The sequence below is a fragment of the Ixodes scapularis genome, unplaced genomic scaffold (genome assembly GCF_016920785.2).
Source record: "Ixodes scapularis isolate PalLabHiFi unplaced genomic scaffold, ASM1692078v2 PGA_scaffold10__122_contigs__length_95168666, whole genome shotgun sequence".
Lineage (NCBI taxonomy): Eukaryota > Metazoa > Arthropoda > Arachnida > Ixodida > Ixodidae > Ixodes > Ixodes scapularis.
Window position 1 is genome coordinate 66,246,665 of NW_024609836.1, and position 24,213 is coordinate 66,270,877.

Sequence of the window (24,213 nt, forward strand, 5' to 3'; positions counted from 1 at the left end):
GTACGATGTTTCATCGACACACTGTTTGACAAACAGCTATGGTTGGCTTTTTTTTTCCTTCGGTAACAAGTCACCTTAGATTGTCGCCGAAAAAGGCTTGTGGGATGGGCCACGAGTGTTAACGTTTTTGTAATGAGTTGTCGCAAAATGTCGTCGCGAAGCTGCGTGGACTGTTCTCACGGCCAGTGACACATCCTCGAAAAAATATCCCTGCAGCGTGCAATGTGCGTAATGAGTGTCAGTGATGTGTTAGTGACGACGAAACGCGTCCATGAAACGTGTATCCACGAATAGTTGTCTATGAAAAATGTTTTAACGAAACGCCGGGAGGACCCACTATTCTACCAGTTGTTGTCACATGATTACAGGCGTTTAATGAGAAGCTTCTGCAGGTAGAATTTCGGGAAAATTATTGTCCCGGCTGCCGGGAGAATAGACACTGCCTAATTCTATAGATAACCTGGAAGAGCACTTTCAGAACACCGGTCGCTCACTGCCAACACGTAGGTTGTAGTGCACTTACCATGAACATAGCGGACTTGAAAGGCATATTCCGAGATTTATGCTGATACGGTCATTGCAGAATAACCGCACGAGTAATAACAAGATGAAAGGGCTCCGTGAAGATTCAAGACGCTGCGGTACAAGCTGCCATTTGCCGAACCAAACCACCACCTCAAGAATTTCTGTGACTTCTTTGAAGAAATCGCTTGTTGCCGATATACGCGTAGGACATTTCGGACACTAATAGCTGCGCGAAGCTTCGAACACGTTGAAATCCACACAAACCACATAGGCCGCATCTAAGAATTTAAGGCGAGTGAAAGGAATAGTGTAGAGGTGGAGGCAGATAGGTTTCTTGAGATGTGAGGAGGATACATCCTCCTCGCTCCACTATTTTACATGCCTCCTCCTCCCCAGCCCGAAAAGCAGGATGCTTCTTCAAGGTCTGCAGGGGGGTGCGCCCACAAAAGCTTCAAGGGTCATCCCAACAATGATCACAGCGAGAGGATTGATCAGTGTATACGTTTGTGAGTTAGTCCCAAAGATGACAATGCAATGGATGCTACATGAATGGTCTACCAAGCAGTGCCCTTCAGGCAGGTGCCGTGTTCTGCCCGCTTGGAGACTATAGTCACGTGGCCGTAACCGGAGACACGATTGATCGAAAATACGCATAGCTTCTACTCTGCTGTCAAAACCGAGTGAACACATTCTAAAAAAAGTGTGTATTCTCACACCCTTTGTCCCATATAATACACCCCAAAACTTCAGTTCAACGTACAGCACACTGACCGTCGATCTGAAGCTGTACTAACTTTCACGAAAGGCTCGATAGCCGTGTGGTACAACCTATTAAAATAGCCAATGTATGTGTTACTGACTAATTGGGGTTTCCTCTTGGCCCTACTGCAAAACCTCAGTGTTTTCTTTTTGTGGTCTTTGATACGTACTTGAGCTATTTAATAAGTTATATCGCACCGTTATCAAGTCCCTCATAAAATCTCGGGGCGTATGTTTTAATATGGTGGGCTGTTTGTCGAACTAACGTTTTGGGGTGCGTTATATGAAACAAAAGGGTGTAAGGTAATACGCTTGTTTTAGACAGCTGCACGACAGTTAGATTTTGGAGTCCCAATGGAACTGCCCAGCGCAAATGATAACCAAGAATCGGAAGCATGAAAATCCTATGTTTTACAACGTTTAACCCACATTTTAAATTGAAATACAGAAATGACCGCGTCTTCTTCTGCTCACAATGTCCACGGATAAACTGAAATTACAAAAAAAAAAAATATATATATATATATTACCCAGAAACAAGCTATGCCATAGATTTTTCAGCGCCCTAATGATATTTTTTTTTGCGTGGGTTTTGTACATGCAACAAACACTACTATTTCTTAAAGGGGCGGTGCAATGATTTTAACACTAAACGAATGTGCAGCTTGTATTTTTCATATTGTTTACTTCGGCATAAGTAAGAGAAAAAGTGCCACCATACTCCAAAATACCTATATTTCGCTGCGTAATCGCAAAATAAAAAACATTTTTTTCCCCTGCGGCCACATGGTGGCCGCAAATGGAACCTGTGGTGTGACGTCATTCGGAGTGGTTTTTGTAAGTGATAGTGTTAGGCAATTGTAAGCTTGATTTAAGGTTAAGTTTAAAAAATCTTGTTGTTTAGACATGCAGAAACGCTTCAAAAGCCTAATATTGCCGCTAAAAGGGTATGAATTATTTGTGGCGCCATCTACCGCAAGTCAACAAAACCTGCCGTCGCCGTCATCCGTCGACGCCCGAGGCGCCTACGGCGGCTACACGAGCAACCCGGACGTTTTGTCTTTCCCTCGCTCGACGGAGTGCGTTGGTCGTGGTCCGTAGTATTTAGGTATCGTTATTGTTCCTGGTGTCTCGACCTCGACTTTGACTTCGACTTCCGCCGCGCCGCCATGTTGGTCGGGAATCGACGGGAGAGCGGCGAGCGGCGAGCCTGGCGAGCCGGCGAGCGCTGGGGAAACGGAAGCCAAAAGAACCCAACCGGAAACCAACGCCACTCCGAGTGACGTCACAGGCGAAGCTGGTGCCGCTTCAATGTTGAGTTGAGGGGTGCCGGAGATACCAATTTCTTTTAATTTTTTTAATGAAAACTAGGGCAAGCAGGAAAGAATAGTTTTCGGTCCTTTGTTTTATATGTGGCCGGGATCAATTCCCGCAATTAATTAGCCAAAGTCCGCAAATTGTTGCACCGCCCCTTTAAATAATGAAATCATAAATGCCGCGAAGATGCAAAGATTCCCCAAACTGAAGGTAAAAAAAACGCGAATATAACACCACGGTGACTACACATGGACAGAGGTCGGCATTTTAGGTCACCCTCACTCACCCTCATTCTCACAGTCTTAGACAACTTCAGCCCTTCACTCAGCCTCACTGAGCCTCATGGCCCTCACGCCCCTCACGCCACTCATGGCCCGCACACCCCTCACGCACTCACCGCTCTCACGGCCCTCACACCCCTCACACACTCATGCCACTCACACACTCACCGCCCTCACGCCTCTCACGCACTCATGGCCCTCCCACCTCTCACGCACTCACCGCCCTCACACCCCTCAGGCACTCATGGCCCTCACGCCACTCACTGCCCTCACGCGCTCACGGCCCTCACACCCCTCACGCACTCACCGCCCTTACGGCCCTCACGCACTCATACCCCTCACGCCCCTCACACACTCATGGCCCTCACGCCACACAGGCCCGCTTCAGATGGGGCAATTTCGCCCAGAAACTTTACGTCGCAACACCAGCAACACGGGCCGCCCGCGTTCACACGCAGCAACCAGTTGCTGCAGTTTGCCATTAAATCTTATTTTTCTTGCACCATTTAGACACACAATTACGCGCTATAAACGTGTTTTTATGCATTTAAATCTTGAGAATACCAATGCACCTTTCTGAAACAGTTCATTTCCAAAAAAAACAAACAAAAAACGATCATTTACAAGCCAGAATTTAGTCGTTTGTTGTCATCATCACCGGCACGAGGTATCACGTGAAAATATCGAGTCCCTGACTGGATGCAGCCGGTTCAAACGTCTTCGAATTGCTCCAGTTGCTCGCTTGTTTCATGCCGGACCAAAATCTCAGCGATTTGTTTTAATTAAGGAAAGCTAGGGAACAACCTGCCATCAACACCGAAATTGATGAGAAAGTTGCTCCGTCTGATGGGGACCTCACGCACTCACCGCACTCACGCCCCTCACGCGCTCATGGCCCTCACACCCCTCACACACTCACCGCCCTCACACCTCACACCAGGACCGGGGGGGGTTTAGTTCTACACCACCCACTGAGATTAAAACTGCACTAAAAACGCTGTTAATCATATTCTAGACCAAGACACAACCTTATCTGCAATAAATAAAACAATTTGATGGGGCATGCTATTATCAACGTGTAAGGTACGTCCCCGCGAGAAAATCTGGCGTTTTTAAGTAAACAGCCTGCAGCAGAAATATAGGGCCATCGTAGTTTCCGCAACGATGTCCCGCCCCGACTGGGTGTTTCTCCCCTTTCTCCCTCCCTCCTTCGCTCCCGTCAAAGCAGCCGTCGTAGTGGTAGCCGTTTCGTAGTGACTATTTCGACGAACAACGTCGAAATATTTTAAAAATTACCTCGACGTCTGAGACGTCACCTCAGTAAAACGACAAAATAGTGGCTTTTTTATTTCGACTTCCCCCATTAATGCAACCGTCGCAGTGGTATCCATCGCGTGGTTTCGTTCTTTCTGATGGTGTGGTCGTTGTTGTGTCGACGTTTTGACGGATTTAGGTGTTGCGTGACTAAGAAGTTTCGGTCCTAGTTTTTAGTGGAAAGTTTCTTGTTAGCGTGTGTGTCGAACTGGCTCGACATTTTAACATTCCGGACGTGACACGCCCGGCGGCGATGTTCTGGGCATTCTGAGCTCGCATGTCATTTCGGCACGCGTCTCACTTAAAATGTTGAATCTACAACAAAGGCAAGCTCGATATTCCTCTGTCTTGTCTGCTGTTAACAAATGTAAGTGCGTACTGGTCGATTACTTGAGCGAACGACGATCTAGCGAACAGCGCTCATTTGAGCAAATCGACGTTTGGTTGCAATGGTTGCTGTCTCGCTTTGCATCTGGCTCCCACCCTGTTCTAAACTAGGTTTCCTGAGTTCGTTGTTTAGTTAGATTTTCTTTTCAGTTTGTGTATAACGAGCGGGTTCACTAGGAAACGAACGGGATGTTCAATAAAAGGGTGTGAATGCAAACATTGCCTTCTTGATGTTTTTTGACCGGTGCGAACGAACCAAGGTTCTGGCGCGGCTGTACAAGATACACGCATTTTCCAATCACTTGCAAATTTTATGACATAAGATTCAGCTCCTTTATAAACACAAGAACAGCTCAGAATTATCATTCTTAATAGCCATTTGTAGCCCTTTCAAGCCAATCTAAATAAAAATAGAGGCTTATAGCTAATAAAACTCATCTGAAGTCATTTTGATCTCTAAGCACCAAAATTGACTCCGTTAGTGTGATGTCATGGGTCCCAACAAACCGTTGCTTGGATCGTTGTTATGGACAAATACATGTGGTTACGTTTCGCGAGGAAAACCCGACCGTTCAAAAATCAGTAAAAAAATTTAAACTTCTAAAAATCACGGAAATGGAAAGCTGGGATGTCATATATGTTTCGACAGAAGTGTGCTGGTAATCGCTTGTTTCTGAAATATTTACGACTGCAACTTCCAGTCCCCAAAATGCCTCCAGCAGACGACGAATGCAAGAAGTGCCGTCTGCCACACGCCGGCCGGCCAAGCCGGCGCCGTCGTTTGAATCGTGTGAATAAATACGATATTCTTATACTGCATTTGTTTGAAACATAATGAGTTTCAGACTCTAATAAGAATTCGTAGTGGCGTGCGATGCAAAATATAGTTTATCGAAAGTCCGGGCGTCGATCGAGATGATCGTTTGCTAGAGGATCGCATTGCACCCGTGAGAAAAGCACTTCAGGCGATCAATTGAGATCCTTTTTTTTGGGGGGGGTTGGGGGGGGGGGGGGAGGGGGGGGGGGGGACTCGCGATATGGAAGGGTGCTTCGCACCTGGTTGTAACCATCGCGGGAAGAACGATTTGTGCAGTTTCTTTAGATTTTCTCAAGGCCCCAAAGCGCGAAAGAACTGGATAAAAAACATAAGGTGTGTATATGTAACACTGTCAGAAAGTTGTTTTGACGTAAAAAAAAAAAAAAAAATGGCCAAACCAGCCGAGAGAACGTAAAACCAATATTCTGTTCGGTCCTAATGTCTTAAAATATGGCGCTATATCTATATACTATTGCTGTAATATTGATAAAGCAGTTCCATACGAGTAGCAGTGAGCGTAAAATCCAGCTCAAACTTGCAGCGTGGAGAAGTATATGCCTGTGTCCATGCGCTATCCGGTTATTGTGTTTATGCCTATATATCTACTTTTGGTGATGTTGTTCTTTTCATTCTGCTCTTTATATGTTCTCCTGTTCGGACTAGCTTTTTAATTTAGTATTTAGTACATGACTGGTGGATAGCGGTTTTCTTGTTCACTTTTGTTTTTATATTATTTTAATTGAGTGCTTCATTTAACTATTATTATTATTATTATTATTATTAATTATCATTATTTTATTCAGGAACAACTGCAAGGATGTTCCGGGGCACATTAAAACATTGATCGGTTATTAATAATATTTTAGGAGAGCAGACGGCGAGCCGGGGCAACAAGCACGCATTTGCAGTTGCCATTTCAAGGATGGGAAAAAAAAAAGAAAAAAAGGCGAAATCGCGATAGTCATGCAATTCTTTATTAACCCTACAGCCTCAACAATAATAATATTAAACGACTTACCTCGACGGCGTACAATTTGTTTCTCAAGCTGGCCTGCACTACGCCGGTAATGCACTTCAGGTCGTCGACTTAACTGAGCTGCATGACGTGGTTTGATTTTACGGCATTTTCACCCTTCTAAACTAAGCTGCGTTCTTCAAAGAAAAAAAAACGCACATTGCGAAGGCCTCTACAGCCATGGCGATACACTTGTTTTTGTCGCTCGTTCATGGACGCAATTCATGAAGAAGCCCGCTGCAACACCTCAAATTAAGATCTAGGGCACTATTCTGGGAATTACAAAATAATCAATGCTGCCCGCTGTCGCTTTTCGAAAGCTTTCTTTATCTTACATTCATTTTGAACACTTATATTTATGTTACATTTACACTGACGCGTCCACAACGCTCAATCAGTCCGCTGTTAGTATGATAGTTCCCGCAGATGCCTTAAAAAATGGCTATAAGCTCTCCCATATGATGTTTTCCACAGCTGCCTACCTGGTGGCTATTCGTGAAGCGATAAGATATATTCCAACGATTCCTCCTCCATCTTGGACAGTACTAACAGACTCTAAATTATTCCTTCAGTCACGCCAACACCCATGTAGGAAAAGCCCATAAGGACAGCTATTAATGGACATCCTCAAACGACATTCGGACGCAGCTTGACAAGATAATGCGATACGTCTTCAGTGGATATCAAGCCACTGCAGCAATCAAGGCAACGAATTGGCTAACGCTGTGGCAGCAGATGCTCAATGCTCTATACACGAAGTTCAAGCCCCATTTACTATAATGGACATAAATAGTACAATAAGAGTCCTGGGCAAACTATAGTTGCACACCTCTGGGCTAACGCAACCGATCAAGATACACACTTAAGAGCTATTGATCCGCACCTGACGTTTCGCTTACCTCGCGGTCCCACTCGTCGGCGCCAAGCTGTACTACACCGAATACGTTTAAAAGTAGCTTACGCCAATCAATACTTATATCGCATAAGAAGAATTACCTTTCCACACTGCGACCCCTGCAGAAGTATAGAAGACTAAGGACACATCAGGATGGAATGCCCTTACTATGAAGAAGAACGCACTAAACTGCAAAAAGAAATTCAACTACGTACTGAAGAAGACCTCACCGTCTGCAAGATACTGGGACCGTGGGAAAACGAAGCCGCTGCCACAAAAGCAACAAATGCCCTCTTGCGATACCTATAGGCGACAGGTCTGAACAAGAAATTCTAACGTCGTGACAAGATATACACTGATTTTAATTTTCTGTATTTTATTTTTATTAATTTTCGTGCGTTTTTAACTCTTACTATATATTTGTATCCACATCCGTTCCCCCTAACCAGAGTAGCAAGTCAGGAAATATTTCCCGACTCATTTCTCTGACTTCCTTTTAACACATCAATAAAATAAAAAAAATCTAAAATTTTGCATTTGTTATCAGAATAAAGCAGTAACCGAGTGTTGTTGCTGTGAAATAAATACGATTGTCGTTGCTATATTGCTTGTTGTTTGTATTGATATATCATGCTATACAATATAATTAGGGCTTCAATTTTTGCTAACTTAGACATTGCTCAGTAATAAAAAATACATAAACTAAATAAATTACACTTCTGTAATGTGTATAAAGCTACATAGTACCCGTTATGAGGAAAGAAACTTCGCTGATTTCTATTATTGCCTGGCGAAGAGAAATATATCACGAACGTTTTCCTATAGGAATACATAGGAATACTGGAAAACGAGACTGGTTGCCGTCTGCTTCGATTTGCCAACGGAAGTCCCGTAGACAGTAGTGCCAGTTGAGCCTCTAACCCTTATTGTAGTAACTCTATGGATCCTACTAGCATGGAGTATACAGCAAGCATTGTTTCAGCATGTAACCGTGCGAGACCACACAATAATCATGATCTAGTAAGGCAGTGTCAGGGCCTCCTCAACCTGTGGGTTGGAACTTCCAATCAAATCAACCCATTTCCAGTCAAATCAAAGCTTTATTTTCCACAAAAACTGATAAGTGTCCAAGACAAAAACCTGTTAGAATAGCTTGACTGGGTTCGGAACACTTGTTTACATTGGAGGCAGCTTTGGAAGAATACACTCTGCTAGTGTAAACATATAATGAAATCATACAAAAGTATCATGCGATACGGAGTTAGGAAGCCACGAGGATATAAGCATGCAAGTCTTGTTTACTAATTGTGTATATGTTTATGTTGTTTGCGAGGCATTTATTTAAAACGAGTGGTACATTGTAATGTAAGGGCTGTAAATTTTAACTTGTACGGGTATGCTGGAGGACCCATGCCTCTCTGCGGCGTATTCTGATATCACTGTCATGCTTTGCAAGTTTAGAAAAAGTGTATAATTATTCTGCGAAAGACGTAGAAGAGAAACAAATAGAACGAAGTAACCGATACAAATGCATGCGTTCAAGAGAATTTATTGAATATCTGAAAATAAAGGCTCTGTAAGGTCAAAATTAGAAACATTGGCAATATATCATATTAATTCCTTTAGTAGTAAAAGTATGTTTTTAAAATATGTTTTTGTTGTAGCCGCCCATACAAGATGAGAGTAATTTAATTGGGATTGAAACACTTCCTATTGGATTTTAAGTTTAATGTTGAGGGCATTGCGGCACTTAGGGAAAATAAAAATTACCCGAGAGACTTCTTATCAAATAAATCACATGTCAATCCTAAGTCATATACTCTAAAAAAAACTAATATTTTCTGTTCTTGGAATCGTTCGATCGATGATGTACCCAGTAAAAGATTATGATTTATGAAAATTGGTTTATTTTTTGGCCTAGCAAGGTTGCTTTGAAGTTCATTGTATAGAGACCTTGAAGAGCAAATCTGCTTCATTTTTGATATTGAGAAAATTATGCAGCCCCCTTCAGCATCATCTACGAAGACCGCGTGTAAGATTTTACAATCTAATTTCGTCTATATATTTAATAAACTGGCCAGCAAACTTTCAAATGAGCTTCAGCTCTAGCGTGTGACGTGAAGCGGAATCAACAGCGCAGTCAACACAAAAGAGTTGAAGCAGCCAACATTGAGCCACTACGTCAAAGTCATGTCTACGTCATTCTCACGTTTCGTTTGTTATTACTTCTCAGAGAGAAACTGAACGATGACATTATGAGTTTCACCCCCCCCCCCCCCCCCCCCCCCCCGGTGTTGGCTCCACGGTGTCCACGTGATCACCGTAACACGGATGCGCTAGTTTCCGCTGCCGTGCGTACTTTGGTAGCTTGTCTCAACCAAAGTTTCGGTTTCAGTATCTGCTGATATCTAAACTAAGATTACACAAATAATATTCCACATTTTACGAATCCAAAGAAGTAAGGTTGTTCAGTTTCGCTTTGGGAAATTAAATTACATGTAAGTCTAATTTTTGTTTTTTTGGAATTCAGCGGATTTGTTTCTTAAGACCTATTATCAGATCAGAATGCAATTTTTGTTAGAATAGAATTGGCTTTGCATAGCAGTGTATCAGCATCGGTTGCAGAGAGAAACATACTTGTATGATTTGCGTATATAACGAACTGCACTTGGTTGTCGATAATGACTAGGTCATTAATTTAGACATTGAACAAAAAGTGACCAAGTGTACTTCCCTGCGGTACACCACGAAAAAAAAATATTTTGGAAAGAGGTAAAAGCACCGTAAAGAAATACAGCGTTTTCTATTTGTTATATATGACTAAAGTAAAGCGAGTGGTACGCCGCGGACACCATATCGACTGAGTTTCATAAGTAGCATCGCATGATTTAGAGCATCAAAAGCTTTATTGAAATCCTTTAAAGCACCTACTGTACTCAACTTCGTTTCTGTATTCTGAAGAATAATTTATTTTTTTATATAAGAAGGCGGCTTCACTAGATTTCTCTTTTTCTTTATCTTCGCTTGGGATGATCGATCAGAATCATTCAATTGGCGCAGATATCGCTCATTAATGTAAAATTGTTTTGTAAAGTGTTTCGTCATCTATGTCTTTAGTTTAGCATTATGCGTGTCAAATAGTACTTCAGTTACCGTTATTGCCATACTGTCCGAGTAACACTATTTTTTTCCGTGTGGCACACAAACACTTGAAGTGACATTCGGAAAACTAGAGTACACTCAGTTGAAGTGCACTGAAATAGCCCGCCTGACAAAGGTACTAGTCACGATATACGACGAACTGGTCGCCACCACGCCGATAGTTAGGGAACAAAATCAATGATAGGTCTGTATTTTTGTGCTCAGAAATCGCGTGTGAAAACTTCCTCTCAGCAATAAACACCACACGCAAGTCTTTTGTCTCTTGTACACACACAACCGCGATTGAAATGGAGCACACGCAGCAAAGGCGGCACAGCCATTAACAGCCGATACCGCACCATGGCAACGCGCACCTCGGCTTACAGCACCGCACCTGTTTTGCGAGACTCGTGTTCTCTTTTGCTGTGGACGCGACTAGGAGTACGATGTCAAATCAGGCGTTGGTAACGGTGACCACAGCATTCGCCATGCTTCTTATCTGTCATGGAGCCTCGCCTATCGTCCCTGCAGAAGTACTGAAGACCCTGAAGGCACAAGGAACCTTCACTATCATTCTGGCACTTCATGAACGGGAAAGTGAGAACTATATGTCGTGGATAACCCGCTTGACCTTTCCTGTGCAGGTGTGGACTCGATTCGGAAAGCATGAATTGGAACAACTCAAGGATCACACCATGTCTGACAGGAACGTTGTCGTCCTGGTTCCAGTCTCCACAGAGCACGAGAGAAAGGTGATCTTCGAACGTCTCAAGCCTCAAATCATCTACCTGTCCCTTGTGCGTCTACTGTTCGTTCTGAAACCGGATGACGTCCTCCCGTACAAAGAATATCCTGACATAAGTTGTGCGCTGATTTCGGTGAATGGAACGGCGGCTGACGTCCCTAAAACAGACTTTTGGAACTGCAAAGAACGCTCGGTGCTGGCCTTTGACAAGTTGTTTGTCAATGACCGGCGAAGGTTGTGGACTGCGCTGAGACACAAGACCTTCGTTGTCGGCACTATTCTGAAGAGCGCATCGGGTGAGGTTCTCATTAACGCTTCCACCCAACTGCATCCACTTACAATAATTCGTTCCCTTCGTCACTTGAACGTCAGCATTCAACAGTTTGTAAGCACTGGACGAGGTCCGAACTACGACTCGGTTATTTCCGTCATACTCAAGAAAAATGTGGACATATGTATGCACAACGGCATTCTCACCTTGGAGAGAAGCCTGTACGTGCGCGTCGGTGCTCTCATTACAAATTTCCTTGTGGGTTTTTACAGCGCCGAAAGTTCTGAGGTCTCGAGCCTTCTGAGAATGGGATCGTCGATGCGTTATATTATGCCACTCACACTCGTAAGTGCCTGTATCATAATCACGATATATTACGTAGCGTCTCGACGTTCAATGCAACGGTCAGACATCTCCCGCTTAGGGCTGTTCTTATTCGCGGTGTTCGCTAGCAAAGGGTTACCACTTCCTTCCCAAATTTCAAATCGCACAGTCCACAGGCTGTTGTGTGCCTCCTGGCTCGTTGGGATGTTCTTTCTTGCAGCCTTTGTCCAGTCAGAAATAATTTCGGTGACGAGTGTGCCAAGCGTCGCGAGAGCTATCGAGACGACCGAAGACGTGGACAAACACGCAAGAGCCGGTCGTATATACCCCTGCGTGACTGAACACCAATTCATGCACCGCGAGATTTCAAAAAGCAAAAATGGGACACTGGGCATTCTGAAGAAGCTACTGGACGATTGCGGCCAGTCCTGCCTGGCCGGCGCCCGTGGCAAGGAATGCATTGAGAAAGCAATCCGTGGTACGCACGTGTTTTTGCAACTGCTCCAAGCCGATTTTAGATCAGTGTACGCACGCAGAGAGCCGGGACTCGCGACTGGAAAAGATCACTTCGCCAGCCTTTTCTACGGGTCATTCGTATCAAAGGCTTTTCCGTATATTCAAGAACACCACAGTATCTTGAGAGCCATCTTCGAGTCAGGGCTGTACGAAGCAACAAGCCGTGAGTTCACGCGCAAACGTCGCACTTCTGTCGAGAAATATGAAGAGGAGCCCGTTTCCACTCTGCTTGCTGGTTACATGTTACTCTATAGCGTGGGGTGTGCGGCGGGTTGTCTAGCTTTAGTGAACGAACGTTGTTTCCGAAATATATCCTAGAAATAGGGGTACATTTACAACTAGCACTGGGTCTACAGGGGAAAAATTGTTTTGTTTTAGGGTATTATTGAAGTGGTCAAGGCGGAACGCTGAGACCTAATTGGGATCTTGCCGCAGCGGTGAATAAAGGTTGGGGCAGCCTCACCTCAATCAAACACTTACGAGTATTTTCGTCCCTAATGCTTTCAGTTCCGTGCTATAACTTCTGTATGAATTAGTTTTGCGTCCCCTAACGTTGGAACGATGGTTATCGCAATTCTTTTGTTAGCAAGTGAACGCGTGGATGCAGAAATGCTGAAAGACAACTCCAGCGAGGGTGACGCAATGTAAGGCCGTATAAACACTTTGGTATGAAATGTCCACTCATACGTGAATTAGCGTGGTTCAGGCAGATGTGCTCTATGACGCACGACCTTTTATACATAAAATATCATATTAATAAGGAACATATAAGAAATCATAGTGGTCCTATTAATGAATGCGAAAATTTTCGCTGATGCTAAAAGGAAGCAAAAAGTATAAATATTGTCTGCACAATATTGACCTTTTTTCCTGACTTGTTAGTATAACCAATATTTCTGCGAGCGGCAGGTGACTCGCAAAAATCATGTCGTTGCTTAAATTAATTTCTGGCACGGGTGACAATTGTCATTGCAGCCCATCAATACTACGCCTTTACAACATTTCATAAGGTGTGTGAGATACTAATGTGTCCTTTAAGCTCGATTTGTGTCCATGCCCCACCCGCCCACATTTTAATGCGAAAGCATTATCTGTCCCATGGAGCGAAACCGGTTTTGTCTGTAACCGTCTGTACACCCGCCGACAATATGAAGGTGAACTCCTTACCTGGTTTCTTGCCTGTTTTACGGCTCCCTAAAGCTATATTAACTCTCAGCGTCTCAAATGGTACGTGGCCAAGGTTCTAAACTTTGCGTTCTAGCCCTCTTCTGGAACAGAGCTTGTTCCAAAAGTTGCAGGAGCGTCAAAAAAAAAGAAGAGGGCTGTTCACCTTCATATCGCTCACGGGTGTACCAGCAAAACGGCAGTTCAATTCCCATTGGCCAAAAGCACAGCAACGCAGATGCTTCGTCACGGAAGCCGTGGAGCCGGCGGGGTCCGCCGCGCATGCGCAGTGGGGAAGCGTGATGTCACCGCCGGAGCACCGTGTGAAAAGGAAAGACGTGCTCCCCCCCCCCTTCTTGTAGGAATGCGCTGCGCCTAGGAATGCTATCGCATTCCTACTCGTAAGCGGTCTGAACTGACTTTAGCGTACGCTATACTTTCTTCTGCCCGAATCTCATTGTAAACATAGCACTTTGTTCGTGATATCACCGGTGATAAGAATGCAAGCGGAATTTAACAAGATCTATTCTTCACGGCTAGACATATTTAGTGAAATATCAACTTTTAGTCATAATCTTGAGGGCACATTACTTGCATAGTTTGGTGAAGTCAACTTGTGCATGTGTTTCGCAATCAGTACATTTTCGGGTATAGTTGTATTTGAATATGTTTGCTTTCCTATGTTATGTCCTAAAATGTGTTGTGTACCTCAATATAGGTGGTGAGGTACACATAAAGAATATTAACAATATTATTACTATCATTTTTATTATTATTATTATCATTATTATCATTATCATTATTACTATAATTATTATTATCATTTTCATTATTACAGCCCCATTGGCTGATGTTTCTAATGCAAGACTGACGTTTTCATGCAGTTTATGATTCACAAATAAAAAATCAGACGATTCTAAGCATTTATTTACGTTTCTTTTCTACTAGAGGGACGTTTGTGACGTTCATTATTTAATCAATCTACACCAGTTGGTGAGTTTTACTATAAATATCGCACGAAAACACGTTTTACGTGATGGTATATTTTTTATCTCGCGGACGCAGGAAATTCAGCACCATTGGGATGTTTTCACGTCCTTCTGCTTCCCTTCTCTTCTTACGACACAGTTTAACCGAGATTATTAGTTGACATTCAGAAACAAGCACGTGAAGTTATGTTGCCCACGTGAACAAAGCAGCGAAAGCCAAGCTGCAGTGGCAAAACGACGTACACTCGGAGCTCCTCGGCGCTGCCGGTACGCGGTGCCGACGTGGCATACGGTCGCCAATATGGAGTGGGCTCCAGTGAAGCTCGTAATGGCGGTGGCTGGCTAAGAAGTCTGTAGAGGCTCCGCCTCCAGCACGCGCACCTTTTCTTCCGCCAGTCTTCGGCCGCGCGTACGACGAAGCGCTATCGAAGGCAGAAAGCCCGCGCTGGAGGCAGAGTACTACACCTTTGTCCTGCCGCAGGCTGTTGTAGTCTTTGGATCAAGTTCGACTATGCGAGAGAAGGGAGGGGGGGGGGGGGGGGCGCAGAAGATGATCGCCGTTCGATGTCCATGGGTACTTTGACCCTAAAGTACGGGCTACGAGCATGATGTGGAAAGAGGCAAGTCAGACTGGCGACATTTTGTACGCGGCTTCGTGGAAGCGGCGTCTTCAAGCTCACTGACAAAAGTTAGAGAGCAGCAGCCTGGACTGCAATACTCCACTTGAAGTCCGACCACAGTGGACGGTGCAATACGATGGAGCCACTCAAGCGGTGCAGAAAGTGCTACGTCACGTTGCTTATTGTTCTTGTGCGTCTGCTAGTACCGGCTAAACCTATATCGCACGGGGAATGCGCCGCGTACGTGCGATTTTTTGTGTGTGCGGTTGGTTTACCCGGTAATAACCAAGCCACAAAAATGACCAGCGCCGTGACGATGTCTTTTTGGCGTTGCTAAAGTGGCTTTGTGAAGTTAAAAACTGCGCGAAGGCGAAGAAAGGGACGAGTAGTTGCTCACCCAGACAGAGCGCTGAACTTTCAATTATTATTTTATTCGAATGACACTAAAGATCGTTGTGATACTCGAGACATACACAACCATACAACGGTAACTATTTTTTGACGCGTGTCAAAGTCCTGAAGAAACGCCAGTTCCTCGTCATACTGAGCTATAGACGGCCCACTGATACAATGTCTTTCCTCGTGCCGTAAATTAAAATGCGCCTGTTTCGCACCCAGCGACAGCGTCCTATGTTCGACAACACTATGTCGTAGTGTGCACCTGAAGCGGTCGCACGCAGCCAAAGCTCGGCGGAAGGCACGGAGCGCGTGCTGGAGGCAGGACGTTCAAAAGACACGCCCTATCGTTGTCACTCTGTCAATGACTTTAGCGTTCTTTTTCCCGAAGAATTAAAGTTCTATAATGTAAACCTACTAGCCAGGTGAAAAGAGAATATGGGGGGCACTAACGGAAAAATCACTGATTTCGTATTTGCGCCTAAAGTATCACGCAGCGACTGTCCGATTTTGGTAGTGCGGAGATGACATCGCTGCTGCTTTCGTATTTTATTTTTAAAGAACGACGACGGGCACATTATTTTCTCACTTCTGGTAACGTTCCAAATGAACGTATCGCACGACAGTGGTAGTAAAGATACCCTTTCAAATCTAGGGGAAAAAATGATAGCCGTTTACAACTCCCCGTAACGCCGAATTAAAGCGCACCTCTTGAGGAGGAGGGGGGGAAGGTACGGAGAGGAGGCTATGCCCCTCCTCCTTTCTTCCCGTTTCCTTTCCTCCTCCTTTCCTCCAATGCACCGCGCGGTTACGCCGACGGCGACAGCGATGGCGACGCCACTCAAGCCGGAAACGGGCGCTAAGAGCTGCGCTCTAAAACAGAATAGACTCGACTGAACACACTGGTTGTGTTGACTGCGGCTTAGACGCATGGAGTACAGTCTCTGCACCCCATTCACCTCTAGGCTGACAGCGCCGTGGAAGCTACGTTCCTGTTGGACCAGTCATACGTTTATTTTTCGCATCGTGATCAGGCAGACACCCACACCTAGGCGTGCGCAGCGAGATTTGGTGATGAAAAAGGTGTGGTCGGTTTGTGCGGCGAGCGAATGGCTGGTACCGGACTTCGAGCTTGGGTGTAAACAGAGTATAGTGAACTACGTCCGACAGTTCCTCAGAGTTCCCTTTTATTTCCCAGCAGCCATACCAACTTTTCCGTCTGAACGTTTGATTTTTCTTTACAATTAATGTGCCTGGCAGCCACATCCGTTCCCGCCTCACCTGATATACTGAAAGATACCCACGTGGAGGATGAGCAAAAAAATCAATCTTATACAACAAAGAACGGAAGATAATTAGGCTCGATGCTCGATGCAGGTAGTTAACAAACCAACCAGAATTCAGGGATTTTGCCAATCTGTATTAGATATCTGCCTGGTATTGTTGTGTCTTGGAAGTGGGACACCAGCCGAGTAGTAACAACAACTTGGTTTTATTGACAGCCAGCCGTAAGACCGCGCATACCGCTGGTCCTATAACAAACTCCGACGTCGCGATGCAAACACGATCGGCCGTCTGGACCCATCTTTTTCCACTTTCGCTAGAACAGCGCCCAACCCGTATGATGAAGCATCACACATTACCTCAAGCTGCACTTCCGGCTTGAGAGAGAGCTGAGCTTGCTCACCTCTAATCCCATCCTCGTCGCCAAGAAGTTGTTGTGTCTTGGAAGTGGGACACCAGCCGAGTAGTAACAACAACTTGGTTTTATTGACAGCCAGCCGTAAGACCGCGCATACCGCTGGTTCTAAAACACTCTCCGTGTCAAAAGCCGTGCTGTGCTTATATCAGCAAAGAGGACGAGAGGGAAGGGGGGCGGCGCCCTAGCTTAGACACGTGGCGATGACATAGCTGATTGCTATCGGAATACAAACACTACAGGTATCTGATTACTTTTCGAATTACAAAGTATGTGTAGAGCACGGAATTTCAAATCCTAAAATGGTTATCTTGACTCTAGAGTTTGGCAGTCTACGCTTTCAGAAAACGGACCCTAAAATTGTTTATGATTTTTCACGAGCAAACGACACATCAATATTAGATTATCTCGAACTATCTCTAGACCACATAGATAAAAATAATGACGTAGATTATTTGTGGGGCTATTTCTCAAAAGCAGTCGCCTACTGTCTTGCAAGATTTGTTCCGAAAAAAAAACAATAAAAAGAAACAAGTCTAATCCATGGATAACACGGGACATAATTCACCTTAAACGTAAACTAAAACGAAAAAGAAAGTAGAAAAATAAGAATGCTTTAGAGATTGCTAATCTAAGCCGTGAAGTTCGATCAATGGTCAAGGCTGCTAGAACAGAGTTCCTTTCGACTAACTTAAGCGATTACTTAAGGGACTCGCCACGCAGATTCTGGCAGTATCTGTCATGTAAAGAACATAAAGTTAACGAAATCATGAAGGATGGAAAAGTATACAGCAATCCAGCATTTGTGGCGACTGAATTTAATAAGTTTATTAATTCTGCTTTTACCGAAGATAATGATCGTGAAAGTGTCATAACTAATGTTACTGGTCTGCCTGAAACAGAGATTGTTGTTTCATATGAGGGTGTTCTTTCTATGCTACTGAATATCGATGTAAAAAAGGCACCGGGTCCAGATAACATTCCAAATGAATTTTTGAGGCGTTACTGTCTGAGAGCTGCTGAGTTTCTAGTACTTATTTTTCAAGCGTCATTGAGCCAGGGGAGGCTACCTAAGGACTGGTTACTTGCGCGAGTAGTCCCTATTCATAAATCCGGGAGTCGGCTTGATGTTGGAAATTATCGGCCGATATCCCCTACTTCTACTGCCTGCAAACTCCTCGAACATATTATTTGTAAACATCTCACAGACTTCATCGAACAGAATGGTCTGTTTTATGAAACACAACATGGTTTTAGAAGGAAATTATCAACTGTCACCCAGTTATTTGAAGCGACTCATTATTTCGCATCTGTTTTAAATGAGCGTGGTCAAGTAGATGTGATATCAATTGATTTGTCAAAAGCATTTGACCGAGTCACGCACTCGAAGCTGCTAAAAAAATTGTTGGATTTTGGGGTAAGTACGCCTATTGTTTCTTGGATGAAATCTTACTTGTCAAACAGATTTCAATTTGTTGAGATCGCTGGGGAACCGGTGTGCCTCAGAGCTCGGTTTTGGGACCAATTTTGTTTCTTGCGTATATAAATGACATCGTACCTGAAATTCCTCCATCTGTTGAAGTCCGTCTTTTTGCAAACGATTGTCTAATGTACATCAAAGTTTATTCACAACGGGACCAAATGCTATTAAATGACTCGTTAATTACTATGCACGAGTGGTGTCAAAAATGGGATATGAAGATAAATTTTGAAAAGACAACTTTTGTAACAATCACAAAGGGGAGGTCGCCTAGTATATTTCCGTATTCCTATAATGGTGCACTTTTGAAACAATCCGAAACTTTTAAATACTTAGGGGTCACAATTTCTAATGATTTAAACTTTAGGGAACATATAGGAAATGTCTCTAGTGCGGCTTTGCGAAAACTTGGGTTTTTAAGACGGGCGCTCAAAAATACAACGCCTGAAGTTAAATTATTTGCGTATAAGACTAGTTCGGTCATCTCTTGAATACGCGCACGTGATCTGGGATCCATATGTCAAATATCAAGTAGAACAACTTGAGCGTATCCAGCGGCGGGCAGTAAGATTTGTTTATTCAAAGTATCGCCGAACGGAATCGGTAACAGAACTATGAAAAAAAGCGGGGCTGCCAACTTTGGGTCAGCGGAGAAAAATTGGAAGGTTAAAAGTTTTCTATCGACTCTACAATGGGCATTATAACATCAGTTCGAGTGACTATATACAGCTTCCTGGTAGAAGGTCCCCGAGAGTTAATAATAAGTTTGGTGTCAAGCCGTATTTACCAAATCTCGATGTTTTTAAGTACTCTTTTCTTGTAAGAACAATTGAGGAGTGAAATAGTTTGGATGGCGACCTCTTTGTTGGGATTGGCAGTGCCGATAAGTTTGAAGCTGTATTATTTGATTTATATGCAGAGCCATACTAGTATTCCTTCGTGGTGGTGATTTTCGGTGGTGTGGTTCAACCGAAATTGTACTCAAATGATTGTATTGCGGTGATTGTTCTTGATCTTTGGTTCTGTATTTCTGTTATTTTATTGCTGTACACTCCTGAAACAGCCCGAAATAGCTTTCAGTATTGTAAATAAATAAAATAAATAAATAAAAAAACAGCTTGAGAGGTATTTTGCGCACTACCTCCTCCGATCATACCTTTAAGAAGTTTCGGAAATAAGGAATGACTGCTTAATAACCTTATTGTAAATAAAAAATGAATATAATAAATAAATAAACAAATAAATAAATATATAAATACAATTAAACCCCGTTCCGACGCCTTAGGAAACAAAAGAAGTGGTTATAAAGAGCAAAACATTATCCTTAAATAAATCTCATATTCATCCGCAATTCCATGCGAGCGTTCAATAACGTTATTTTTTGATCAGAAATAGCCACTCTTAAGTGCACGACGTAGAACAGCAACAAAAAAGGCAGGAAATATGCACCCTACTCAGGAATATCGAGATAGCTTCTCAAGTGAAGGTCGGAAGCCAACGCGTGCAAATTAACAAAGTCCTTTTCTTGGAAACTCATATGTATACAAAAATGATATACCATGCAACAGTAACTGGAGGTATCAACGGTGAACCAGCGAACAAAACACGGGAGCTCCTGCGACTATTTCTTTGATTTCTACATGAATAATACTTGGCCGGAACATTACTCTTAAGGAAACTATTGTGAAGTTATCAAGATTGTAATATATGTTCATAAGTTTCTTGAGAGAATTCACGAAATGCCGCCAAAATATTGATTGTGGTGTTCGATGAAGTGAAACTGCCTTGTGCTTGGAACAGCTGAATGACTCTTGAAGAGCCGTTACTTGCGTACTTAGTTCAATTCCATCAAAGTTTGCTGAAACGCGTCTTCGACAAAAGGCGTTATCGCAGAGGCCCAAAGCAATCTGACAAGCCCCGACAGGATAAATCCCAGCGCACCCGTAATCGTTGAAACGATTTTTCCGGCGCCGTTCATTCTGAAGTACAAACCTTCCAGTGTCACCGGAATTACATTCTTGATTCGATATTCTGTGCCGCTGTTAGTCTTTCTCGTCACGAGCTCTCCTTCGAATCTGATAAGACCAGCCTCAGAAATTATGGTGCCGTTGTGCCCCGAACAAAGCCTCCAAGGGATGTGCATGCGCAATGAATGCTTGCAACGAACGCTAAACACAGTGACCGTCTCCTTGTCGCGACAAAATGTATTGTAGGGTTTGTCTTGCTCGAGGAACTGGAGGCCGAGGAGATTCCCTTCTCCCAAGAACATGGCGCCTTGAAATATTTCCAATTTTGTGTCGTTCACCAGGTGATTATTTGGGAGGTTGCGGATAAGCTTGTCGAGCTTCTCTTCCAGCCAAGCCTTGTCCGGGACGTCGCAATCCTCTGTGGAAAAAAAAAACAGTCGTGCCCTATGAAGCCCCTTTTCACATACTAATTAGGTAACTTTCTCTCAAAGCTTTCGTACATACATCTGTATTCGATCTCTAGCGTTTGCATTGTATGTATATCGGTCACTTTATCGTTGACGCTATGCAGGGGTGGATATAGGGGGGGGGGGGGGGGGGGGAAGGGCACGTGAATGTGTTGTCTTCAAATCTGTATTTCCGATAATTCTGAGACATTGAAGTAATTTATAGTTTGTCTAATGGTGACTAAAACATTGCCTCATATTCCATGTAATAAACAATTTTCTAGATCACCCAAGCGCCCAGGCATGCTCTTGAGGGATCATGGGAACGGTGGTCTGTCACTTTCCCAGTGAGCGGTAATTTAGACCAACCCGATGGTTACACACTTTTAAGTGTAATCCAGAGTCATTCTGAATAAGCGCCCTGAAGGTTGCAGAGACCTTTTATATCACTTTTAAAATTGCGCGTCAAAGTTAACGTTCTTCACAATGTTCATGCGATCCACGCTTCCACCTGGCCGAGCTGCAAACATTTCTTACAATATTAATATTATTCTCATGATTTTTTTTTATTATCAATTGCTTGTAAAGCCAAGAATTTACGACAGAAAACCAGAATTTAGCCCCGAGTCACCGGAATTGTTTACATATTTTTTTAGCGTTTCTGAGTTATTATCAGCGTCTTTGAAGCTGTAGGAGAATGATTATATTGTAAGAGATTTCTTCACCTCAGGCCAGGTTGAATCCTGGATTACATACACCGTGTCAATAACGCTGATATTTTGACGAGAAAGTTTAAAAGTGATATGACAGTCCTCTACAATCTACACGACGCTTATTCAGCATATGTCTTCAAATTACTGACATCCCGAAAAGAAAAAAATAATTCTTTTGCCTGGCGCTTTAATATGTTTTCAGAAGGCTACCCAACCAATATTTTGCTACACAGTCACGTATATTTTAATAAAGTCAAAACACGCAACTGATGTAAACCAAAACCGAAACATGTGCAAGGAGGCTCGAAGCAAGCTCGGTGGAGAGAGTTGCGGGAAGTCATGTGGCTATCACTCCCTATCAGGATTTTTTTTTTTTTTGCTTTGTTTTTTTATGGGCGTTTGAAGCAGACGATGACAACAAGTACGTTACTTGAACTGTTTGTCGTGCGACTGTTTTGCACTTATTTCCCTTCCTCTCGTTTTATGAGATTGAAGATCGATTGTACCGTACCACGAACCAGACAGTTCCGAAGTAGCGGTTCCACGTCCGTCGTAATGTTTGTCCGTCTTGCACAGCCATCGCGTCGTTCAGCCGGCGGACCGTCGCCATATTAACAATGATCTTTACATTTACTTCTTGTGATCTGTGCAGCCATTTTTTTATCAACGTATTTGCAGTTTTTTTGGAAGTCACAAAAAGGTGGTTCATATTCTTTGATGATTTCACTATTGAAAGTGTTCCTTACATGAACCACAACTTTGAATATATTTGGAATGCACCAGTTAGAACAGCACGCCACCGTGGCAAAGAGAGTCAGCGCGCCAAAAACCGGCCAAGTCTCGACCTGCGTTTTATGGCGGAAAGAAAACAAATTTCGAGCCTCGGATTTTGTTCTGGGTAATTGGGCTCACGTCATTTATGTTCAAAAAAACATCGGCATGAGAAACTACCCTGTCAGAGTAACTTAAATACTCTGTCAGCGTCCAAATGGTTGTAATTACCGATTACTAGGCAACGGTAGGAACACCGTTACCATGATTGCTCGAGTGAAGGACGGGGCGCTTGCCTAGTGAAAAAGTCATTTCTATGAGAAATTTCTATTGCTCAGTAAACACATATGATTCATAAAAGATATAGAAGAACATATTAGAACCATTTAGGGACCATATAAAATATATAGGAACATATAAGAAAGCTATAAGGAAATTCTCTTAAGTTTCTTACATAGTTCTTACATGTTCTTATGTATCTTATATAGTTATTATATAGTTCTTATGTAGTTCTGATGTGGTTCTTATATGGTTCTTACATGGTTCTTATTTGGTTCTCATATGTTCTTATATATCTTGTATGATTAATGTGTTTTCATTGAACACACATATTTCTTATACAAATGATATTTTTCAAAAGGGTTGGGGGATTTCGGAAATTGTCTACTCTGAAGTACGGTGTGGGGGTGCCACAGCACGGACCGTTCTTCATGTGTTAAGCTATTTTCAGCCTCGTTATCCGCCGGGCATTCTCTGTAGAATGCAGTGATTAGCTCTCCAAAGTGCTATGAGGGAAAGCGGAAAATAAAGTTTTTTTAGTGAGTACCGCAGCGCCAGTACCTGCGCACGGTCATTCTAAATAACGAATATAGAGGCGTCCTCCTAACCGCGTTCTGTTACCATAATTTAAAACATGTACCCGCATATCTGTATTAAAGGATATGATCTCGCTGTATGACGTACATCGCACCTTTCCTGTCCATGAATCATTTCTTGTTAAACTTAATCTCCATCATTGTTTCATCCGCTGTAGCATCAACGTGTGCATGAACAGCATATAACAATTTATTTGATTACCGGTGTAAGCTCATCTAAAAAATTATGTTATCAATATTATTTTTTCTTGTATATAAAATTTGAATGGGTCTCCAGTATTTATTATTCATAATCTCATTGCATCCTAATAAAAACAAATTATATATCGGCCATTATATTACACCTGCCTAGAGAAAACTCCTTTTGCGTTTTATATTTTTTTAAGTAAGGCTAAATAATAACATGTGGTTAACGCCATGTCAGATTTATGCGTACTTAAAAGTCTCAGACAGAAGAAAATGCGTCGATATACATATAAAGCATAGCTGTACCTGATTTCGGAAAGTCCAAAGTTAAAACCAGATTGAAACAAAGCAGAGTCATGAATGTCACAAGGAATGCCATTGTAGTTCACAGGCTTCCTGTAACAAGAAACACGACTGTTAGTTACACATTTAACACTTACTCTTCAGAATTATTGTTTAAAGTTGCACAACAAACTTTATGAATGAAGCAGTACTTTCATTGAACCTACAAACGTTTAAATTTTTTTTAAAGTTATTTTTGGACTTTGACATTGTAAAAATCTATCAAAGCTGAAATATGGGTGATTTGGATTAAAGTAA

General features: G+C 43.0%; 1 protein-coding gene across 1 annotated transcript; it reads right to left on the bottom strand.

Annotated features, from left to right (window-relative positions):
• Positions 1 to 20,489: 20,489 nt before the first annotated feature.
• LOC120839558 lies at positions 20,490 to 23,992 on the bottom strand. The gene is made up of 2 exons (XM_040209866.3): positions 23,920 to 23,992; positions 20,490 to 21,040 (listed from the first exon to the last, which is right to left on the bottom strand). Exons 1-2 carry the CDS (start codon positions 23,990 to 23,992, stop codon positions 20,490 to 20,492), a joined length of 624 nt encoding a protein of 207 aa, XP_040065800.1.
• Positions 23,993 to 24,213: the final 221 nt, after the last annotated feature.